Source organism: Lactuca virosa, chromosome 5 (genome assembly GCF_052849685.1).
Source record: "Lactuca virosa cultivar CGN04683 chromosome 5, Lactuca_virosa_CGN04683_v6, whole genome shotgun sequence".
NCBI lineage: Eukaryota > Viridiplantae > Streptophyta > Magnoliopsida > Asterales > Asteraceae > Lactuca > Lactuca virosa.
In genome coordinates, this window is record NC_136430.1 from 395,779,857 (window position 1) to 395,799,086 (window position 19,230).

A 19,230-nucleotide genomic window follows, 5' to 3' on the forward strand; every position below is an offset into this window, starting at 1 on the left:
TAAGAAACATCCTGAAATTGGGTGTTATATAAAATTATAAATGTAATGGAATAATTGAGAAAAATAAAACACAGTGTCAAAATAAAAAATTTTAATGACCGGAAAAGATGGTTACCGGGAGAACAAGAAGATCGATCATTTGATTGTAAATATAATGATTTTATGATAACATAATCGAAAAGAAAAAACTCAATGTCAAAATCAAAATTTTATGATAATATAATGACTTATTTGCAATTTGCCATTTTAATTAATTAGCCATATCAATATTAGAATCTTATCTTAATTAAATATTTACATACAAATTATCCATATGCCTAATTACCATAAGTAATAACTAATACTTTTTGCAAGGTAACTTGACTAAATCCATACCCCAGAGGTTCAAAATGGAAACAATTGGGTCAATGGGCGCCGATTTAAGAACAACACGAAAATAACATGTTGGCTTTTCTATATAAAAGAAAAAGAAAAAAAAAAGAGAAAGAAAAAGTCATGAATACTAGTCCACCTGCCGGCGGCTGACGGCTGTCAAAACCCACACCGCCGTATCACCACCGTGACCACCACCCATTTTTCTTCTTTTCTTTTTTTTGTTTGGTGCACCCACCCATCACCAAATTTCTTATTCTTCCGAATTCAACTTCTCAACTACTTCCTTCTTCCAAAAAGTATAATTTATAAAAATAAATGAACAAATAGTACGCAATAAATTACTCCGTCAAACACCCCATCTTCCAGCTGAGGTGACCCCATAATTGTATATACAATTGCTATGATTATCAAATTTATCTAATATCAATAAACAAAACAAAAGAGAAAACGCATAAACAGCTATCAACCCTATCAACATACCACCAACAACTACGATAATAATTTCTCATACTCCTTTTCGAATTCAGTTCAAAGATTCCTTCGTTTCATCGCAAATCAGGTTTTTCATCTCTAGTTTGCTGCAATTACGTTCTTTTTAATTTCATTTTGCTGTTGATTATTCATAAATTCATGGCCGTTTCACCGGAACCTTTGCCGCCAAAAAAGAAACGATCATCGGATTCAGATGAAAGGCTTCTCCGATCGTTATTGCTTCGATCGAGGGAAACTTCGTTACTGAATCCGATTCCGTTTGTTCTGTATCGGAATTCGAATTCGATAATTCGGAAAACTAAGCTGTTGACTTTGATGCTTGAGGAGTTGGTTGTTGATCATGTTGTATCGTGTTTTCCGGCATCGGCGGTGTTGTGCTTTGAGGAGTTGTACATCATATTGCAGAGTATCAAGACGTTGATTGAAGATTGTTGTAACGGAAGTAAATTATGGCTTTTGATTGAGCAGCAATCAGTCGCGAACAAATTTCATGAGTTTACTCTCGAGTTATCGACGCTGGTTGATATATTTCCTGTTAAAGCGATGAATCTAAGCGAAGACGTTGAAGAATTAGTCAATTTGATCCGGAAACAGTGCTCCAAAACGGCGGTTTGGATCGATGAAAAAGATATCAATCTCAGAAACGATGTATTGCAAAAATTAGATAGAATTAAGAGCGAGATTGTTCCTCAAAAGACAAAACTCAAGGAGATCTTCACCAGGTTGCAATTGAATGATTCCACGAGCTGCACAGAAGAAATCGAGATCTTGGAAGAAGAAGTTAGGAATCAAAATGATGAAAAATCAAAAGCTGAAATCGTCTCGTTGATCGGACTTGTTCGCTACGCAAAGTGCGTGTTGTACGGCGAATCATCTCCAAGGATAATCAGAGACCGGAAAAAGTCAAACTCCACCGACTTAACAATTCCGGCAGATTTCCGGTGCCCGATTTCCCTCGACCTGGTGCGAGACCCTGTGGTTGTATCAACAGGACAAACATACGATCGAGCTTCTATCAATCTCTGGATTGAATCGGGACACACCACGTGTCCCAAAACCGGTCAAACCCTGGACCACACAGGGATGATACCCAATCGTGCATTGCGGAACTTGATAACAATGTGGTGTCGCGAGCACCGGATTCCGTTCGAATCAACAGAAACCAACGAAAAAAACACCGGAGAATCCACAAACAAAACGCTATTCGAAGCTACAAAAATGACAGTGACGTTTTTGCTTGAAAAAGCCGGAGCTTCACAATCGTTGGAAATGGCGGATCGCTTCGTTCATGAGCTCCGGGCATTAGCCAAAACGGATTCCAACAGCCGCGCTTGCATCGCCGACGCCGACGGATTACAGCTACTTGTAAAATTCTTATCCTCCGATCATCCAACTCTTCAAATCAACGCAGTTACAACGATCCTAAACCTCTCAATACTCGACGCAAACAAGACAAAGATAATGGAAACCGAAGGAGTTGTAAATGGAATCGTGGAAGTATTAAGAACAGGTGCGACTTGGGAAGCAAAAGGAAACGCCGCCGCTACAATCTTCAGTCTAACGGGTGTTCCGGTGTACCGGAAAAAGCTCGGTCGGAAGAGCCGTGTGATTAAGGGTTTGATGGAGTTGGCCAGAACTGGGCCGATTAGTTCGCAACGAGACGCGTTGGTGGCGATTCTGAACTTGGCCGGAGACCGGGAAACGGTGGGGAAGTTGCTTGAGGTTGGGGTGGTGGAGATGGCTAGTGAAGTAATGGACGGGTTACCGGAGGAAGGTGTGACATTGCTGGAGGCGGTGGTGAAGAAAGGCGGATTAGCGGCGATCACGGCGGCGTTTCATGTGATTAGGAAACTGGCGACGATATTGAGAGATGGAACGGAGAGGGCGCAAGAGAGTGCCGCCGCCACACTTGTGAATATTTGCCGGAAAGGTGGATCGGAGATTGTGTCGGAGCTGGCGGCGATTCCTGGGATTGAGAGGGTGATTTGGGAGGTGATGGGGATGGGGACCGGAAGAGGGAGGAGAAAGGCGGCGACGCTGCTGAGGATCCTTAGGAGATGGGCTGCTGGGTTGTATGGTAATGCGACCGCCGCCTATTCAACCACCGGTGCCAGTTCGACGACCACCACAAGGGTGGTGTTGCCGGGATAGATTATTTCAAACATTTTTTTTTTTTTTTTTTTTTTTTTTTTTTTTTTACATTTGATTCTTTTGGGGGGATTATGTAATTAATTTGCTAGTTCCTTTTTCTGTTAATCTTTGGTTCAACTACACTTCAAATGCAACAGTCTCCATACAAAATTGGTTCAACAATTCAATTCTCACTTTGGTTTAATTTAAGTTGTTAAGATAAGTTCAAGTTTTCTCACATTTTTAACGGATAAGAAGAAATGAAAAATCCCAATAATCATTAATTCATCAAGATTGGATTCCAAATTTTTTATAAGACTGGTAGGTGTGGGCAACGCCCACACCAGCGTTATTAAGAAAATGACAAAAAATGGGGTTAATGGAAGTGATGGTGGTAACGGGAAGCAACGCGCATGCGTATAACACCTAATAACATGGATGGGGGCGATGTTTTTAGGCGTTATTTGGTGTTATTAGGTGCAATAACGGGAGTTGTCCACTCCTGGTAGCCTACGATAATGCAAACTTAGAAAGATAAATATATTTTAGTCTAACATTTTTAATTTATTTTTTTTTGGTTGAAAAACGGGTTTAACATCCTATATATATAGTAGGTGACATTTTTTTTTTCTAATATTCGAAAGTTTTATGGTATAATGAACATGAAAAAAAACTTAATATAATTTTAAAAAAAACATTGAAACATTATTACCCTAAGTTATTTTTTCTAAAAAAACTATCCTAAGTTAAAAATATCATTATTTTAGTAAACTTACACTAAAACCAATTTCACTTTCGTAAAAATATATTTTAATATATAACAATGTAATAACCATAATAGTTATTGTTTTTGAACCAATGGATAATATTAGAAAAAACTGTAACATTGGTCTTGTGGTATTTAAAAAACTTTGGATATAATCCAAAAAGTTTCTTACATGCATAAAATTGTGTTTTTGGTCCAAAAAAATTTGAAATGACAGTTATACCCTTTTACTTTCTTTTATATATTTTTTTAAATTTTCAAATACTGTTTTGATTTAAAAATAAAAACAAAAGAAAATAATTATCCTCAACCCCACCTCTCTCTCTCTCTCTCTCTCTCTCTCTCTCTCTCTCTCTCTCTCTCTCTCTCTCTCTCTCTCTCTCTCTCTCTCTCTCTCTCTCTCTCCGCACAATGGTTTTGACGTTCATTGTTTCCTCTCTTCAACTTCTTTTTACCCTTCTAAATTCAACCTGACAACTAGGAAAAGAAAAAGGGAAAACTTGAATGGGATTGTTTTTCAATCTCAAAATTGTTATCGATTTGAAGTTGTTTGTAACATACACGTTCAGTTATCGTGTTATGTAATTTTAAAAGTGAATAATATTATGAAATATTATATAATTATGAGCATTGAGTTCTAACGTATAGTTTTTACTAGAAATGAAGTAAACTATGTTTACAATCGCTCGAAAAATATTGGAAGTCTTATGAGATTCCAATCAAAAGTCAAATACTAAAATTTAACGAAAATATAAAATTTGAAATAAGTAAAATTTTATTATTGAAAGTTGTAAAGAATCTCGTTAGAAACATTTAGACGAAAACCTCATCGAAATCCGAGTTATAACGAAGAAGTTATGACCAATCGAAGATCCGCGACAAAACCGGCACGGCGCCGAATGACGTAAAAATTGAGTTTTTGATAAACTAATTTTTAGCCTTGGTGATCTAAACGAAATTCGTAGTATTTGTTAAACCGAGAATTTTGATAAAAAGAACGCCCAAATCTATTTTCGTATGAGGAAGTTATGATTTTTCTAAGTTTCAGCTTAGCAGCAGACAGCTAAAAACTCGAATTTTAGATCGACTGATTTTTAGCCGACACAACCTAAACGATAATTGAAGGTCTCGTCATTAGTAGTACAACGGTAAAAAGACAGACGAAAACAGACGTCGGATGAAGAAGTTATGAATTTTTAACGGATTTATCAGTCCCGGTCTGTTAAAAATAATAATATTAAAAATAAAGTCAAAATTAGCCGACGAAGTCTAAATGAATGTTGTAGAATATATTCCTGCCTACGCGTGCATATATAGAACGTCAAAAACGGAGTCCGTATGCGAAAGTTATGGATTTTAGAAGATTTGGGCTCATTTTCCGAGGAATCTTGCAAGGATAAGGCCGATTTCGGTGAATCAGCAGCCACGTGTCGCGTTCTTCCCGGGTCCGAGCTCGGTCCAGTAGACGTCCGACGCGTGTTGCGGTGACTCCTCGCTTCCGAAGCCATGGCGCGTCCGAGGAGCGACGCGTGTGCAGCCTCGTCCGAGCCTCGCTCTCCCTGCCGCGTGTCCGACCTTCGCACCATCTGTCCTCCTTACCTCTCGCTTCGGATCCGAACCTCGGCCCTATAAAAGGGAGGTTGCGAGACCTCCCGGGTATTTTTGAGAAAATGCCCCTTTTTCACCCCTAAACTCATATTTCTACTATTTCAACTTCCCCCGAAGCCCTGTGATTATTTCTAACGCCCGAAACACGCCCCGAAGTGCCCGAGAAACCCGAGAAATTTATTTTTTCGGTTTGAAGCCCAACCCTCGCAGGGCCCGGTTTTCAACGACGAAACTTTATTATTATAACGAAGTGCTGCACAAATTACTATTTTAACCCCTGGTTATTTCACGGTGAGTTTAATATATAGGAACAATTGTATGTTATGTGTTATATGTGCTATGTGCTTTTCAGTGTTATTATTCCGGGTTATTTCCCCGTGTTATTTTTATTTCTGCTATTTATGATAGCAAAGCTATACCTTTGACCATGTGATCAGTGAAAGGACTTAGATTCACAGTGGTACTGGTACGTAGCCTCTGGCCATGTAGAGCATGTCTCCGTAAGAGAATGACTTCTATTCTATGGCATTGGCAGATGGTTAGACAGGGCTATAAGCCTGAAATCTACCGAAATGTTTAAATCAGAAAGTGTATGTCTTCCGTGCCATTTGGGCCGAAGCTTTATTGATCGTATAACTTTGAATCAAATCATTGATTGATATGGAAAGTTTGTCACATGATTCACATATGCCTTTGTTGTTTCTTGTTCCTCTTTGCTTCTGCCATATTGAAGTATATATATGGCATAACGTTATATTGTATCTATTATTGAACTCACTAAGCGTCACCGCTTATCCCCCTCAGTGTTTAACAATTGCAGGAGATAAGTAACCAGTATCGTTATATACTGTCGGAAGATGTAGAATAGTTTTTACTATTGCTTTTGTATTTCGGTTTATGTTTGTATAAAATTACAATATCCTGGGTAATTATGTAAAATATTAAAACATAGTCGGTTTGTATCCAATCTTTTGTAATCACTCTATCAATGTAAGATATTGTTTTATAAATATGCATGTAGTATGTTTTGGAGTAACAATTGTCAAGTATGAAAGTTTGGGTCTTTCAGAAATACGAAAGTTTAGAAAAGGGTTCTTTCATTGTTTAAGAACCAATATGTGCCCCCTTTCTTTGCCCTTCACGCAGGTCCAATAACAAAGTTTATTCTCCAAGAAAAGTGAAGAACCGATGAATTGGGTCTTCTCCACCTGCAATTTGTGTTCATGGTGAAGGTGGGTGAAGATCTGTAATGTTCGTCGGAAAAACCCTAACATCCTAGCCTTCGGCGCCGCCAACCGGCAGCGGCTATGCCGGTGAAGGAAGAAGGTTGGCATCAGTGGTGTTTTCATCACCGATGTTCTTCAGTTAGGGTTTTTTTTTCAAATCTCGACGACGAATTCATTCTTTGGTTATGGTTTTCGTCTTCGTTCTTCAGTTGGAGCTTTCTGCTTCATATCTATCCATCAAGCAATTTAAAGCACCTGGACACGTTGTTCTTACTAGTGAACATACACTCTCGATCTCCAACCTCCTGAGAATCGACGAGCACCACCGGCGAAACATCAACAACTTCAGATCCAAGCTTCGGTGATTCCAGTGGTGGAGGAGCATTAACCGCCCATCAAACTAACCTCAAAGCATTCGTCAGAGCAACCCATGTATGTGTGGATTCGTTGAATGTGGATTGATGTCGATTTTTGGATTTAATGTAATTTTTTTTGTCTTCGTTCTTGTTGTTGTTCCTACATATTGATCATATTTTTCTTTTTCCAAATCAAAAGAAATTTGTTTTAAATACATCATCACTATATCTATATGTATAATTTTGGTTTGAGATGAAGATATGAAAGGGATTTCATCTAGTTAGTCCTACATATACATAAATCGATTTTAGGTTTAGGGTTCACATCAAAAATTGATTCATATTAAGATTAGGTTTTGGAAATCAATTTTCAAAGGATTTTTGTTAAGAAGGAAATATGGAGATACAGGTGTGAGTTCGTTGAAGAAGAAGATGGAGGATAAATGAAGAACTAAGAAACATGTCCCCTCCTACTTTGCGTTCTCGAGAGAAAGAGAGAGAGAGAGAGAGAAAGAAAAAGAGAGAGAGTGAGAGAGAGAGAGAGTTGGGGGATAATTATTTTTTATTTTATTTTTAAATTAAAATAGTATTTGAAAAATTAAAAATAATATATAAAAAAAGTAAAAAGGTATAACCGTCTTTTCAAGTTATTTTGGACCGAAAACACAGAAAAACCTTGATTTTGGACATTTTATGCAAGTGGAAAACTTTTTTGGACTCTATCCAAAGTTTTTTGAATACCATAGGGACCAATCTTGTAGTTTTGTCATAATATTATATACTATAAAGACAAAATTGCAAAAATGGTACATGTGGTATGTATTTTTTTGGGGTTTCAGTCCAAACCTCGACTTTTTTGGATTCATGATGCTTTTGGCCTAGTTTGTACGTAGAATTGGTCCCCCGACTTAACTTCCGTTAAGTTGTTGTTGTTAACCCCCTCATGTGCCTCCCACAGTCGAGTTCGTTGCCATGTACCCATCTCCTACCCTTGGAATTTTGCTTTCTTTTCTCTCGAATTAGGTCAGGCCAGGGGCAATGGCTGGTGGAGATGTTCCATGAGGAAAGAAAAACTTAAGGGTCGTCTGTAATGGAGGTTTTCAGGGACAAACGACTTGGTTTAATGGCGGAGGAAGTGACTAATAGCTGTAATAGAAGGGAAGAAGAAAGACCCTCATTTTGGGTTCTCGATCACACACACTCGCTGTGTATTCTGAGTGTAGATTTGTGTAAGATCCATTGCTTGTAAATGGATGGCTCGATTTCTACAAATTAAGTTGTAACGAACCAATTTTCAAAAGAAATTTTTCATTTTGATTAGCCAAAAACACACTTCCGTAAACCGCGAAATCCAAATACAATTGTTTTCAAAACTCATATCAATTACAATATTATTTCAAAAACATCAGAGTGTCCCATAAAAATACCTGAGAGAGTGCACGCAGCGCCATCAAGCCTTGCCCTTGCCCTTGGGCTCAGAAGTACCTGAAACAAATCCACAAACTGTAAGCTTATGCTTAGTGAGTCCCCCAGAGCATACCCCACACACAATCCACATAACACATAATCATATTAGCTATAAAGCTACACATATCACATAAGCCATGCATACAACATATAAGGAAGCCATGGAAACCCTCCAGGGTCTTACACCTAGTGCCACTGGAACCCCCACGTGGTCTTAACTGCCTGTCATGGGAACCCCCACATGGTCTTCCTGCCTTGGGAACCCCCACAAGGTCTTCACTACCAAACAAGACATAATGCAAACTATATATGCAGATATACTAGGATGCCATGGAAACCCTCCAAGGTCTTATACCAAATGCCACGGGAACCCCCTGGGGTCTTCCATGCAAATGTCATACTAACGTAACGCATAATCAATCAACAATCCACGTAACATAGAATGGGTCGGCCTTGGTGCCTTAGACCCATTGGTATGGTGAGAAGACTCACCTCTCACAAATGCTGTGCTGACAAGATAAGATCCAAATAAGTTCCAACGCACAATTCCAACTCAACTTCCTATAAGTGTCATAAGATTAACTTGTCATAATCCCATAAATACCCTCAAAGTCAACCCTGGTCAAAGTCAAGGTCAACAGTCAAGGTCAACAGTCCATGTTGAGCCCAACTCGTCGAGTTCCTACAGAGTCCAGAAAACTTGCACAAACCCTAGCCAACTCGCCGAGTTGTTTCATCAACTCGACGAGTTCACTTGATAACCAGAGAACGGGGAAATCCAATCTGACTCGTCGAGTTGCCAGGGCAACTCGTTGAGTCCCCCTCCCTGTTTGCTCATTATGATGATACACCGAATACAATGACTCCAGGGCTTAGATATGAAACCCTAAGGTGTCTAGAAGGACAAAGTTTCCAACTTTACCTTCTAGAACCACTCCAAATGCTCTAAGGTCCTTATCAAAGGTTGGAAATCTCAAAAGCTTTGCCAAGTGGTCCAAGACTCTAGGGATCTGGAATCCGTCCTTTCCAGAAGAGTTTCTAGTCCTCAAAACGTTCCAAAGATGGAGGCTTTATGGAAATGCATGTCTAATGCATGTCTTTAAGTCAAAATGGCCAAAAAGGGGAAATATACTCTAAAAACCCTTGCATGGCATCCTTGCTTGACCAAAAGATAGATCTAGCCCACATTGGGACTATTTTGCCCTCGAGATCCATAAAGTTGCAAACTTTGTGAACCCCATGCATGCAATCAACAAGAATGATAGGAAATGAAGGGTAAACCCAAGATCTAGCCATATTCTAAGATAAAAATCGAATCTTGAAGACTTACAACAGTCCACAAGATGGTCAAGCTCAAGAGTGAGGGCTTGGTTTGCTGGATCTTCTCCTTCTTCTCACTATCTCCTTCTTCTTAAGCTCCACAAATCAATCTAGCTCACAAAATGAAAGAGAATGGGGTTAGGGTTTAGCAAAGTCGTTCTTAGGGTGTGGAGGCTCATGGAAGGTCAGCCTCAAGCTTCTTAAGGAGATTATATAGGGTGCAAACCCTAAAAATTAGGGTTTCTCTTTACAGCTCCTACTCGTCGAGTCGGGCCTTCCGACTCGTCGAGTAGGACCCAACCCCCGCGTCCACATAATAGCCTCTACTCGACGAGTCGGAGCTCCCAAATCGTCGAGTCCCAGCACCAAAACCCTAAAATTGAGAAAATCAAATTAATACCTGGAACGAATGTTACAAATCTCCCCTACTTGAACTAGACTTCGTCCTCAAAGTCTTCCGACCCAAATAAGTCCGAGTAGTGGTCGCGCATCTCATCCTCCGGCTCCCATGTCTATTCGGAGCCCCTTCGATGCTGCCATTGCACCTTTACCAACTTTCTGAAGAACCTTGGTCTTCCTATCTAGAATCGCAACAGGCCTCTCAATGTAGTTCAGGCTCTCATCCACCTGAATGTCGTTCAGAGAGACGACTACGCCCTCGTCTGTGACACACTTCCAAAGATGTGACACATAGAAGGTATTGTGAATCTGGATAAGCTCATCCGGCAGATCCAAGCGATAGGCCACCTTCCCCACCCGGGCCGTGATCCTGAACAGTCCTATATATCGGGGCCCTAGCTTGCCCCTCTTCCTGAACCTGATGACTCCCTTCCACCTGGAACTCAAGATCCGATCGCCGCCGGTTAGCATAACTTTTCTGGCGACTCTACGCGACCCGCAGCCGGTCACACACCTGCTGAATCAGCCCGGTAGTCTTGAGTACTACCTCAGTGATCCCCATGACCCGGTATCCAACCTCGCCCCAACATACCGGGGTCCTGCATCTCCTACCATACAACATCTCAAATGGAGGTCGGTCGATACGGGCATGGTAACTGTTATTGTACGAAAAATCTGCCAGTGGAAGGTACGTATCCCAACTCCCTCCAAAATCCAACACACATGCTCGCAGCATATCCTCCAGTGTCTGGATCGTCCTCTCGCTTTGGCTATCTGTGTGGGGGTGGTACGCCGTATTGAAATGCAGCTGAGTGCCCAGTTCCTCGTGGAACTTCTTCCAGAACCTAGATGTAAACCGAACATCCCTGTCAGAGACTACCGACACTGGCACCCCGTGTCTAGCCATCACCTCTCGCACATAAATATCCACCAACTTATCCGCGGATATACTCTTAGAGATCGGAATAAAATGGGCACTCTTCGTCAATCTGTCTACGATCCCCCATATGGCGTCTACACCCCTCGTCGTCCTCGGTAACTTTGTAATGAAGTCCATAGTGATATCTTCCCACTTCCACATGGGAATGGGTAGCGGCTGAACCTTGCCATGAGGCCGCTGATGCTCGACCTTGACCTTCCTGTAGGTCAATCACCGCTCCACAAACCAAGCGATCTCCCGCTTCATGCAGGGCCACCAGTAACTCAGTCTCAAATCTCTATACATTTTTGTAGCCCCTGGATGTATAGAGAAATTGGACTTGTGTGCCTCCTCCAATATCTTCTGCCTCACTCCTCCAGTCACAGGTACCCATACCCGGCCACACTGTGTCAAAAGGTCACAAATATCCTTAACAAACAAAGGATACTGCCTCCGGATCCGATCTATCTTCCAATTTTCCTTCTTCACTCCCTTGACCTGAGCCTCCTTGATCATATCCAACAATGGAGAGATCACGGTCATCCTCAAACAAACATTCCCAATCGGGGAACCTGCCGCCTTGCGGCTCAAAGCATCGGCCACCACGTTGGCCTTCCCGGGATGGTATAGGATCTCACAATCATAGTCCTTCAGAATGTCCAACCACCTCCTCTGTCGCATGTTTAGGTTCTGCTGATCCATCAAATACTTCAAACTCTTGCGATCAGTATAGATGGTACACCGCACTCCATACAAGTAGTGCCTCCAAATCTTTAGGGCAAACACCACTGCCCCCAACTCCATGTCGTGAGTGGGGTAATTCTCCTCGTGAGGCTTCAACTGCCTCGAGGAGTACGTAATCACATGCCCCCTCTGCATCAGTACCGTGCCTAACCCTGAAATCGATGCATCACAGTACACCACCAAATCATCTAACCCCTCGGGTAGTACTAGAATTGGAGCCTTGCATAACCTTCATCTCAGGGTCTCAAAAGCCAACTGCTGATCCGTACCCCATTGAAATGTCACATTCTTCTTGGTCAAGCGGGTCAAGGGCACATCAAGCTTGGGGAAATCCTGGATGAATCTCCGATAATAGCCTGCTAGACCCAAGAAGCTACGGATCTCGGAAGCATTCTTCGGCATGTCCCACCGCATCACTGCCTCAACCTTGGCCGGATCAACCGAAATACCCTCCTGGTTGATGATATGCCCCAAAAATTGTACCTCCCACAGCCAGAAATAACACTTGGGGAACTTGGCATACAACCTCTTCGCTCTCAATGTCTCCAATACCTCTCTCAGATGCTACTCGTGCTGCTCCTTGGTCTTAGAATAGACCAGGATATCATCAATAAAAATGATCACTGACCGATCCAACATTGGTCTACACACCCTGTTCATGAGATCCATGAACGCTGTTGGGGTGTTGGTGAGCCTAAATGGCATCACCACAACCTCATAATGCCCATACCGGGTCCTGAAAGTTGTCTTCGGTATGTCCTCATCCCTAATCCGCATCTGATGGTATCCCGACCGAAGATCAATCTTGGAAAACCAAGACACACCCTGCAACTGATCGAACAAATCATCTATCCTTGGTAACGGATAACGGTTCTTCACCGTTAGTTTGTTCATCTCTCGATAATCAATGCACATCCTGTGTGATCCATCCTTCTTTTTCACGAACAGGATCGGAGCTCCCCACGGGGAACTGCTCGGACGGATGAACCCTCGGTCTAGCAGCTCCTGAAGTTGCATAGATAACTCCTGCATCTCAGGCGGTGCTAACCGGTATGGTGTCTTCGCTATTGGAGCGACACCCGACACCCAATCAGTGAGAAACTCCACCTGCCTCTTCGGAGGCACTTCTGGTAACTCTTCGGGAAAGACATCCCGAAATTCCTGTACAACCGGCACACTGCCCACATTCATCGTGGTCTCAACCCTTGTATCTGAGATATAAGCCAGAAATCCCGTACATCCCTATTGCAGAAATCTCCTAGCCCTCGCAGCCGAACAGAGGGTTGGCCCCTGCGAGGCCCTCTCACTATGTATAACCAGTTCTCCCCCAGTTGGGGTTCGAACCCTCACCAACTGGCGCTTGCAATCGATCATGGCCCCATTGGCCCCCAACCAATCCACCCCGACAATCACCTTCAGACCTCGTAACGGTATCGGGACTAGATCAACGCGAAACCTCTCCCCCATCACATTCAAGACACAGTCCTGATACACCCTCGCAGCACTCATAGTGCGGTCATCTGCAATCTCTACCTTGAGCGGGGAATCCAAAGTTCCCGGCGCATCCCGGAACTTCTTGCTAAGCGCAAGAGACACGAATGATCGGGTAGCTCCCGAATCGAACAAAACATGAGCCGACATACCATTGACCAAATAGGTCCCTATACAAGCATAACGTACACATAAGCAATACAAATAAATATAGAGCAGAGAAGAATAAACACGTACCAGCCACAACATCTAGCGCTGCCCTAGCCTCCTCGGTAGTCAGCTGAAATGCGCGGCTCTTCACCGCGGGAGCATCCACCTTAGCAGGGCAGCCATCAGTAATCCTCATCGTGGCGGGTGCGGGTGCCGCTACTTCTCCTCCCCCTGTAACCTGGGACAATCGCCCTTTTTATGGCCAGTCTGGTTGCAGTGGAAACATATCAAGCCCTTCTTGGGGCAGTCCCCACTCACGTGGCCTGGCTGACCACACGTATAACATACCGGGCTCGTCCCCTGGCAAGCTCCCCCATGAGATTTCCCACACTTGGCACACCGGCCACGGCCCTGATGGCCCCTACTGGATGAATCCGAGGTCTTAGGCTTTTTATCCTGACCTACTGCTGCCTGTGCCTGCTCAGGCCTCCGCTTGGTGCGGAAGTCCAACTCCATCTCCCGCTCACGACCCTTCTCCACCATCTCATTCATGGTTTTGCACCATGTAAAGCTCACAAACTCCCGGATCTCATCCCTCATAATGGAGTGATATCTCGTCCTCTGCATGTCCTCATCAGTAGCATACTGTGGGATCAACAATGCTCGCTCCCGAAACTTGGCGGTGATCTCTTGGAACTCCCTCACCATCCTTTGCACCTCAATAGCTGGTGCTAATTCCAAGTCAAATCGCCGAACAAACTCGGCCCATGTCATCTTAGCCACACCGGCTGCTCCCACCTGACTAGTCACCTCGCCCCACCAGTCTCGGGTTCTGTCTCTCAGCATACATGAAGCAAATCCCACATTTGTCGTGTCTGGACAAGAACTAGTGTGCTGGGCGTTCTCAATGTCCGCTACCCAGCGTCGGCTCACAATAGGGTCCCTGACCCCGAAGAACTCTGACGCTCCACACGCCTTGAACTCCCGAAACGAGGGAGTTCGGGCCCCGATCTAGCCCGCTGCAATCTCGGCTCTGAACGACCTGAGTCTCTCCTTCATGATCTCCATCATGCCCTCCTTGACCGTCCCAAAGATCATTGGGGTCGCGTCAAGGATGCCCTTCATAACCACGGCTGCAATGATCTCACGCAACCTCTCATCAATGGGCTCTGCACCGCTACCCGATCCGGATCCAGATCCTGATCCCCCCCTCCCAAATCGTGTCATCACCATGCTGAACTTAAATGTCATAAACCATAATTATCAGGATATCTATATAGGGGATCTTCCCACACCTGTCCTCCTTAGAGCTGTGAGATCTAACATTGGTTCGGGTACAGGTCCTGTGTTTTTAGTAGTACGGGCCCAATACTACCTTCCACACCTACCTGTACCTTTCCCACGGCTCTACCTGATAACTCCAATTTGTCCCAAAACAAATCACATCCCACAGACTACTGTATATTTCAAATCCCAGGCCGTCCTAAGATTTGCTCTACTCACATCAATCAAACCAATCATAACAGGTTGCCTTTATGCATGCAAATTATACACATAAATGGATCAAATAGACTTTCGAATAAAAGATTCTACCCTAAGACCACAACCAGACAAGGAATAGGAAATAAGTCCAAATCAATCATTCTAAGGCTATAAGCTCCTAACCGTATACAATTTTAAAAGCATACACATAGCAAGTTCCATACGATTATCAAAGCTCAAATATCAGTATAACATGGCTAACGTATTGGGGAACTAATTACTTGGGTCGGCCGATCACGCGCGTTGCACTCTCATCTTTTCCATTCTTTAAAAGTTTTTAACATTTATTTTTGAAAACAATTTTACCATTTCCTTTGTTTGAGTCCTGACACACCCGAGAGTGTGCCCCAATCCCTCAAACCAAGGCGCTGATACCAACTTGTAACGACCCAATTTTCAAAAGAAAATTTTCATTTTGATTAGCCAAAAACACACTTCCGTAAACCGCGAAATCCAAATACAATTGTTTTCAAAACTCATATCAATTACAATATTATTTCAAAAACATCAGAGTGTCCCATAAAAATACCTGAGAGAGTGCACGCCGCACCATCAAGCCTTGCCCTTGCCCTTGGGCTCAAAAGTACCTGAAACAAATCCACAAACTGTAAGCTAATTCTTAGTGAGTCCCCCAGAGCATACCCCACACACAATCCACATAACACATAATCATATTAGCTATAAAGCTACACATATCACATAAGCCATGCATACAACATATAAGGAAGCCATGGAAACCCTCCAGGGTCTTACACCTAGTGTCACTGGAACCCCCACGTGGTCTTAACTGCTTACCATGGGAACCCGCACATGGTCTTCCTGCCTTAGGAACCCCCACAAGGTCTTCACTACCAAACAAGACATAATGCAAACTATACATGCAGATATAGTAGGATGCCATGGAAACCCTCCAAGGTCTTATACCGAATGCCACGGGAACCCCCCGGGGTCTTCCATGCAAATGTCATACTAACGTAACGCATAATTAATCAACAATCCACGTAACATAGAATGGGCCGACCTTGGTGCCTTAGACCCATTGGTATGGTGAGAAGACTCACCTCTCACAAATGTTGTGCTGACAAGATAAGATCCAAATAAGTTCCAACGCACAATTCCAACTCAACTTCCTATAAGTGTCATAAGATTAACTTGTCATAATCCCATAAATACCCTCAAATTCAACCCTGGTCAAAGTCAAGGTCAATGCAAGTCCATCTCTTGGAACTTCTCTTCCATCTATTACGACTTGCTTCGCCCCTCCCAGAGATTCAAGTTCTAGTTCTTTCTTTCTTGGGAGGTCTAAAGCGCTAATTGATAACGCTTTTATAGATGGTTTTCCTTGGCTTGGATGTCTTTCTATTATCCCCTAACAAAGCCTATTCTCGTATTCTGTAATCTACAGGTTATGGATTTACGGGTCTAGAACCATTGTCGTATGGTTCCTCCTCTCATGTAAATAAAGAGGTTCTCTATCTTTCGAGACTTCGTTACAGTCATCATAATCATAGGAGGGCTTGCCCTTGATCTTCTTAGAAAGTGAGGGATTTAATAGCGAAGCAGAAGCTACTTTTCACTCATATTCAAAAGCTAGACCGACTAGCTACGAAGCGAGGATTTGTTCTTAGTTTCCTGGTATTACCTTCTGAACCTTCCTTGGATTGAAACGAAGACATAAACGAAAAAGACCAGAACCCCGTGTGGACTATGAATAAACAAAAAAAAGAGTGTCAACTCCAAAAAAAGGATTGTTTGCATTACTCAAATGTACAATTTTTTTACTCTGAGATCTATTCCAACATTTCCAGAAGAAACCATTAAGCTTTGGTTGAAAGATGCAACGTACATCAAATATTATCTCTTCAGATTCGGTAATATGTGGATTCCGTTTCCGAATCTTCCGATATTTTTTTTTCAAGACTACTACTATTGCTAAAGTTAAGGTTAACAGTACATGTTGACCCCAACTCGTCGAGTACATCTAGCAACTTGTCGAGTTCCTACAGAGTCCAGAAAACTTGCACAAACCCTAGCCAACTCGCCGAGTTGTTTCATCAACTCTACGAGTTCACTTAATAACCAGAGAATGGGGAAATCCAATCTGACTCGTCGAGTTACCAGGGCAACTCGTCGAGTCCCCCTCCCTGTTTGCTCATTATGATGATACACTAAATGCAGGGACTCCAGTGCTTAGATCTGAAACCCTAAGGTGTCTAGAAGGACAAAGTTCCAACTTTACCTTCTAGAACCACTCCAAATGCTCTAAGGTCCTTATCAAAGGTTGGAAAGCTCAAAATCTTTGTCAAGTGGTCCAAGACTCTAGGGATCTGGAATCCCTCCTTTACAGAAGAGTTTCTAATCCTCAAAACGTTCCAAAGATGGAGGCTTTATGGACATGCATGTCCAATGCATGTCTTTAAGTCAAAATGGCCAAAAAGGGGAAATATACTCTAAAAACCCTTGCATGGCATCCTTGCTTGACCAAAAGCTAGATCTAGCCCACCTTGGGACTATTTTTCCCTGGAGATCCATAAAGTTGCAAACTTTATGAACCCCATGCATGTAATCAACAAGAATGATAGGAAATGAAGGGTAAACCCAAGATTTAGCCATATTCTAAGATAAAAATCGAATGTTGAAGACTTACAACAGTCCACAAGATGGTCAAGCTCAAGAGTGAGGGTTTGGTTTGCTGGATCTTCTCCTTCTTCTCACTATCTCCTTCTTCTTAAGCTCCACAAATCAATCTAGCTCACAAAATGAAAGAGAATGGGGTTAGGGTTTAGTAAAGTCATTCTTAGGGTGTGGAGGCTGATGAAAGGTCAGCCTCAAGGTTCTTAAGGAGATTATATAGGGTGCAGACCCTAAAAATTAGGGTTTCTCTTTACAGCTCCTACTCGTCGAGTCAGTCCTTCCGACTCATCGAGTAGGACCCAACCCCCGCGTCCACATAATAGCCTCTACTCGACGAGTCGGAGCTCCCAACTCATCGAGTCCCAACACCAAAACCCTAAAATTGAGAAAATTAAATTAATACCTGGAACGGATGTTACATAAGTGGCTTTAACTCTAGGTATAGCGAATAAGTGGTGTTTGGTTGTAAAAGTTTTCTTCTTGTTCACTTGTTCTTGTTTTATTTTCTGATTCATGTTTAGTACTTGTTCTTTTTTTATTTTTCTTGTTCATCAAGGGATGCAAATGTGATTGATAAGCAAATCTACTTTGAGATAGCATTTGAAAACTTACCCATCAATTTCTAATTACGACCCATATACTTTTTCTTGATTCGATGGAAACAACTAGCCAAGTGGTGGAATTTGAACCTGTTGAAGATGGTTTTGGGGGTGGAGTAGGCGGAGCAGATGAACCAATTCGACAACTTCCACCTTCATAAGGACTCTTAATATCTCATACATAGTCTTACTTTGCTTCCTCATTATCACACCCCCAAACCGGAACGGCGAAAACGTCTGGGGGCAGATGACTTTCATGTACAATATCATAACAATTGAGTAATAGCAATCAAAGCATCACAACCATTGTATTGAATAGTTAATAAGTTACATTGTACTAAAAAACATCGTTTACATGATATCAAATGCATAAAAATAAATAACGAGATTCGACGACATCCCATCCACCAAAAACTCTTGTGGTTACCTATTTACTGATTTCCTGAGAATACAAGAAATTTTGAAAAGTGTCAACAACTAAGTTGGTGAGTTCATAAGTGTTTTTGTATGAGAAGGATTTGTGACTGTTTCGTGTAAAATGGTAGTGTATACTTTAAGAAAATCTGATATTTTCTTTAAAATGCATTGTATGTCTAATCCAAATATTTAAAAAAATGTAAGTAATACTATACTGGAAAATAGTGTTATGAAGTTTTATCTTTAAATAAAACTACTTGAACATATGTTATCCTTGTTGTAAGTCGTAAAATCCCAAGACTAAAAATGTAAGTAATGATGTACTAGAAAGTAGTATTAGTAAGTTTTATCTTTATATAAAATTACTTGAATGTATGTTATCCTCGTTTTGTGAGTCTTAACCCAAGACTAAAATGTAAGAAATGATGTACTGGAAAATAGTTTTAGTAAGATTTATCTTTTTGTGAAACTATGTGAGTGTACGCTAGCCCGTAAACCAAATGTTTTGTCAATACTCTATATGAGTTATTATAACCATACTAATGCGACTGGTTTCCTGAACAACGTTCTTCAGGCGTCGGAACTGATTACGACA

At 42.1% G+C, this 19,230-nt stretch overlaps 1 protein-coding gene across 1 annotated transcript; it reads left to right on the plus strand.

The window, feature by feature from the left end:
* The first annotated feature begins 693 nt into the window (after positions 1-693).
* On the plus strand, positions 694-3,202 carry SAUR21 (ARM repeat superfamily protein). The gene has a single exon (XM_079047173.1). The coding sequence runs from the start codon at positions 1,006-1,008 to the stop codon at positions 3,016-3,018; it is 2,013 nt and encodes a 670-aa protein (XP_078903299.1). The 5' UTR covers positions 694-1,005; the 3' UTR covers positions 3,019-3,202.
* Positions 3,203-19,230: the final 16,028 nt, after the last annotated feature.

Coding starts and splice junctions, on each gene's coding strand:
- SAUR21 (XM_079047173.1), top strand. CDS start 1,006: ATGGCCGTTTCACCGGAACCTTTGCCGCCAAAAAAGAAACGATCATCG.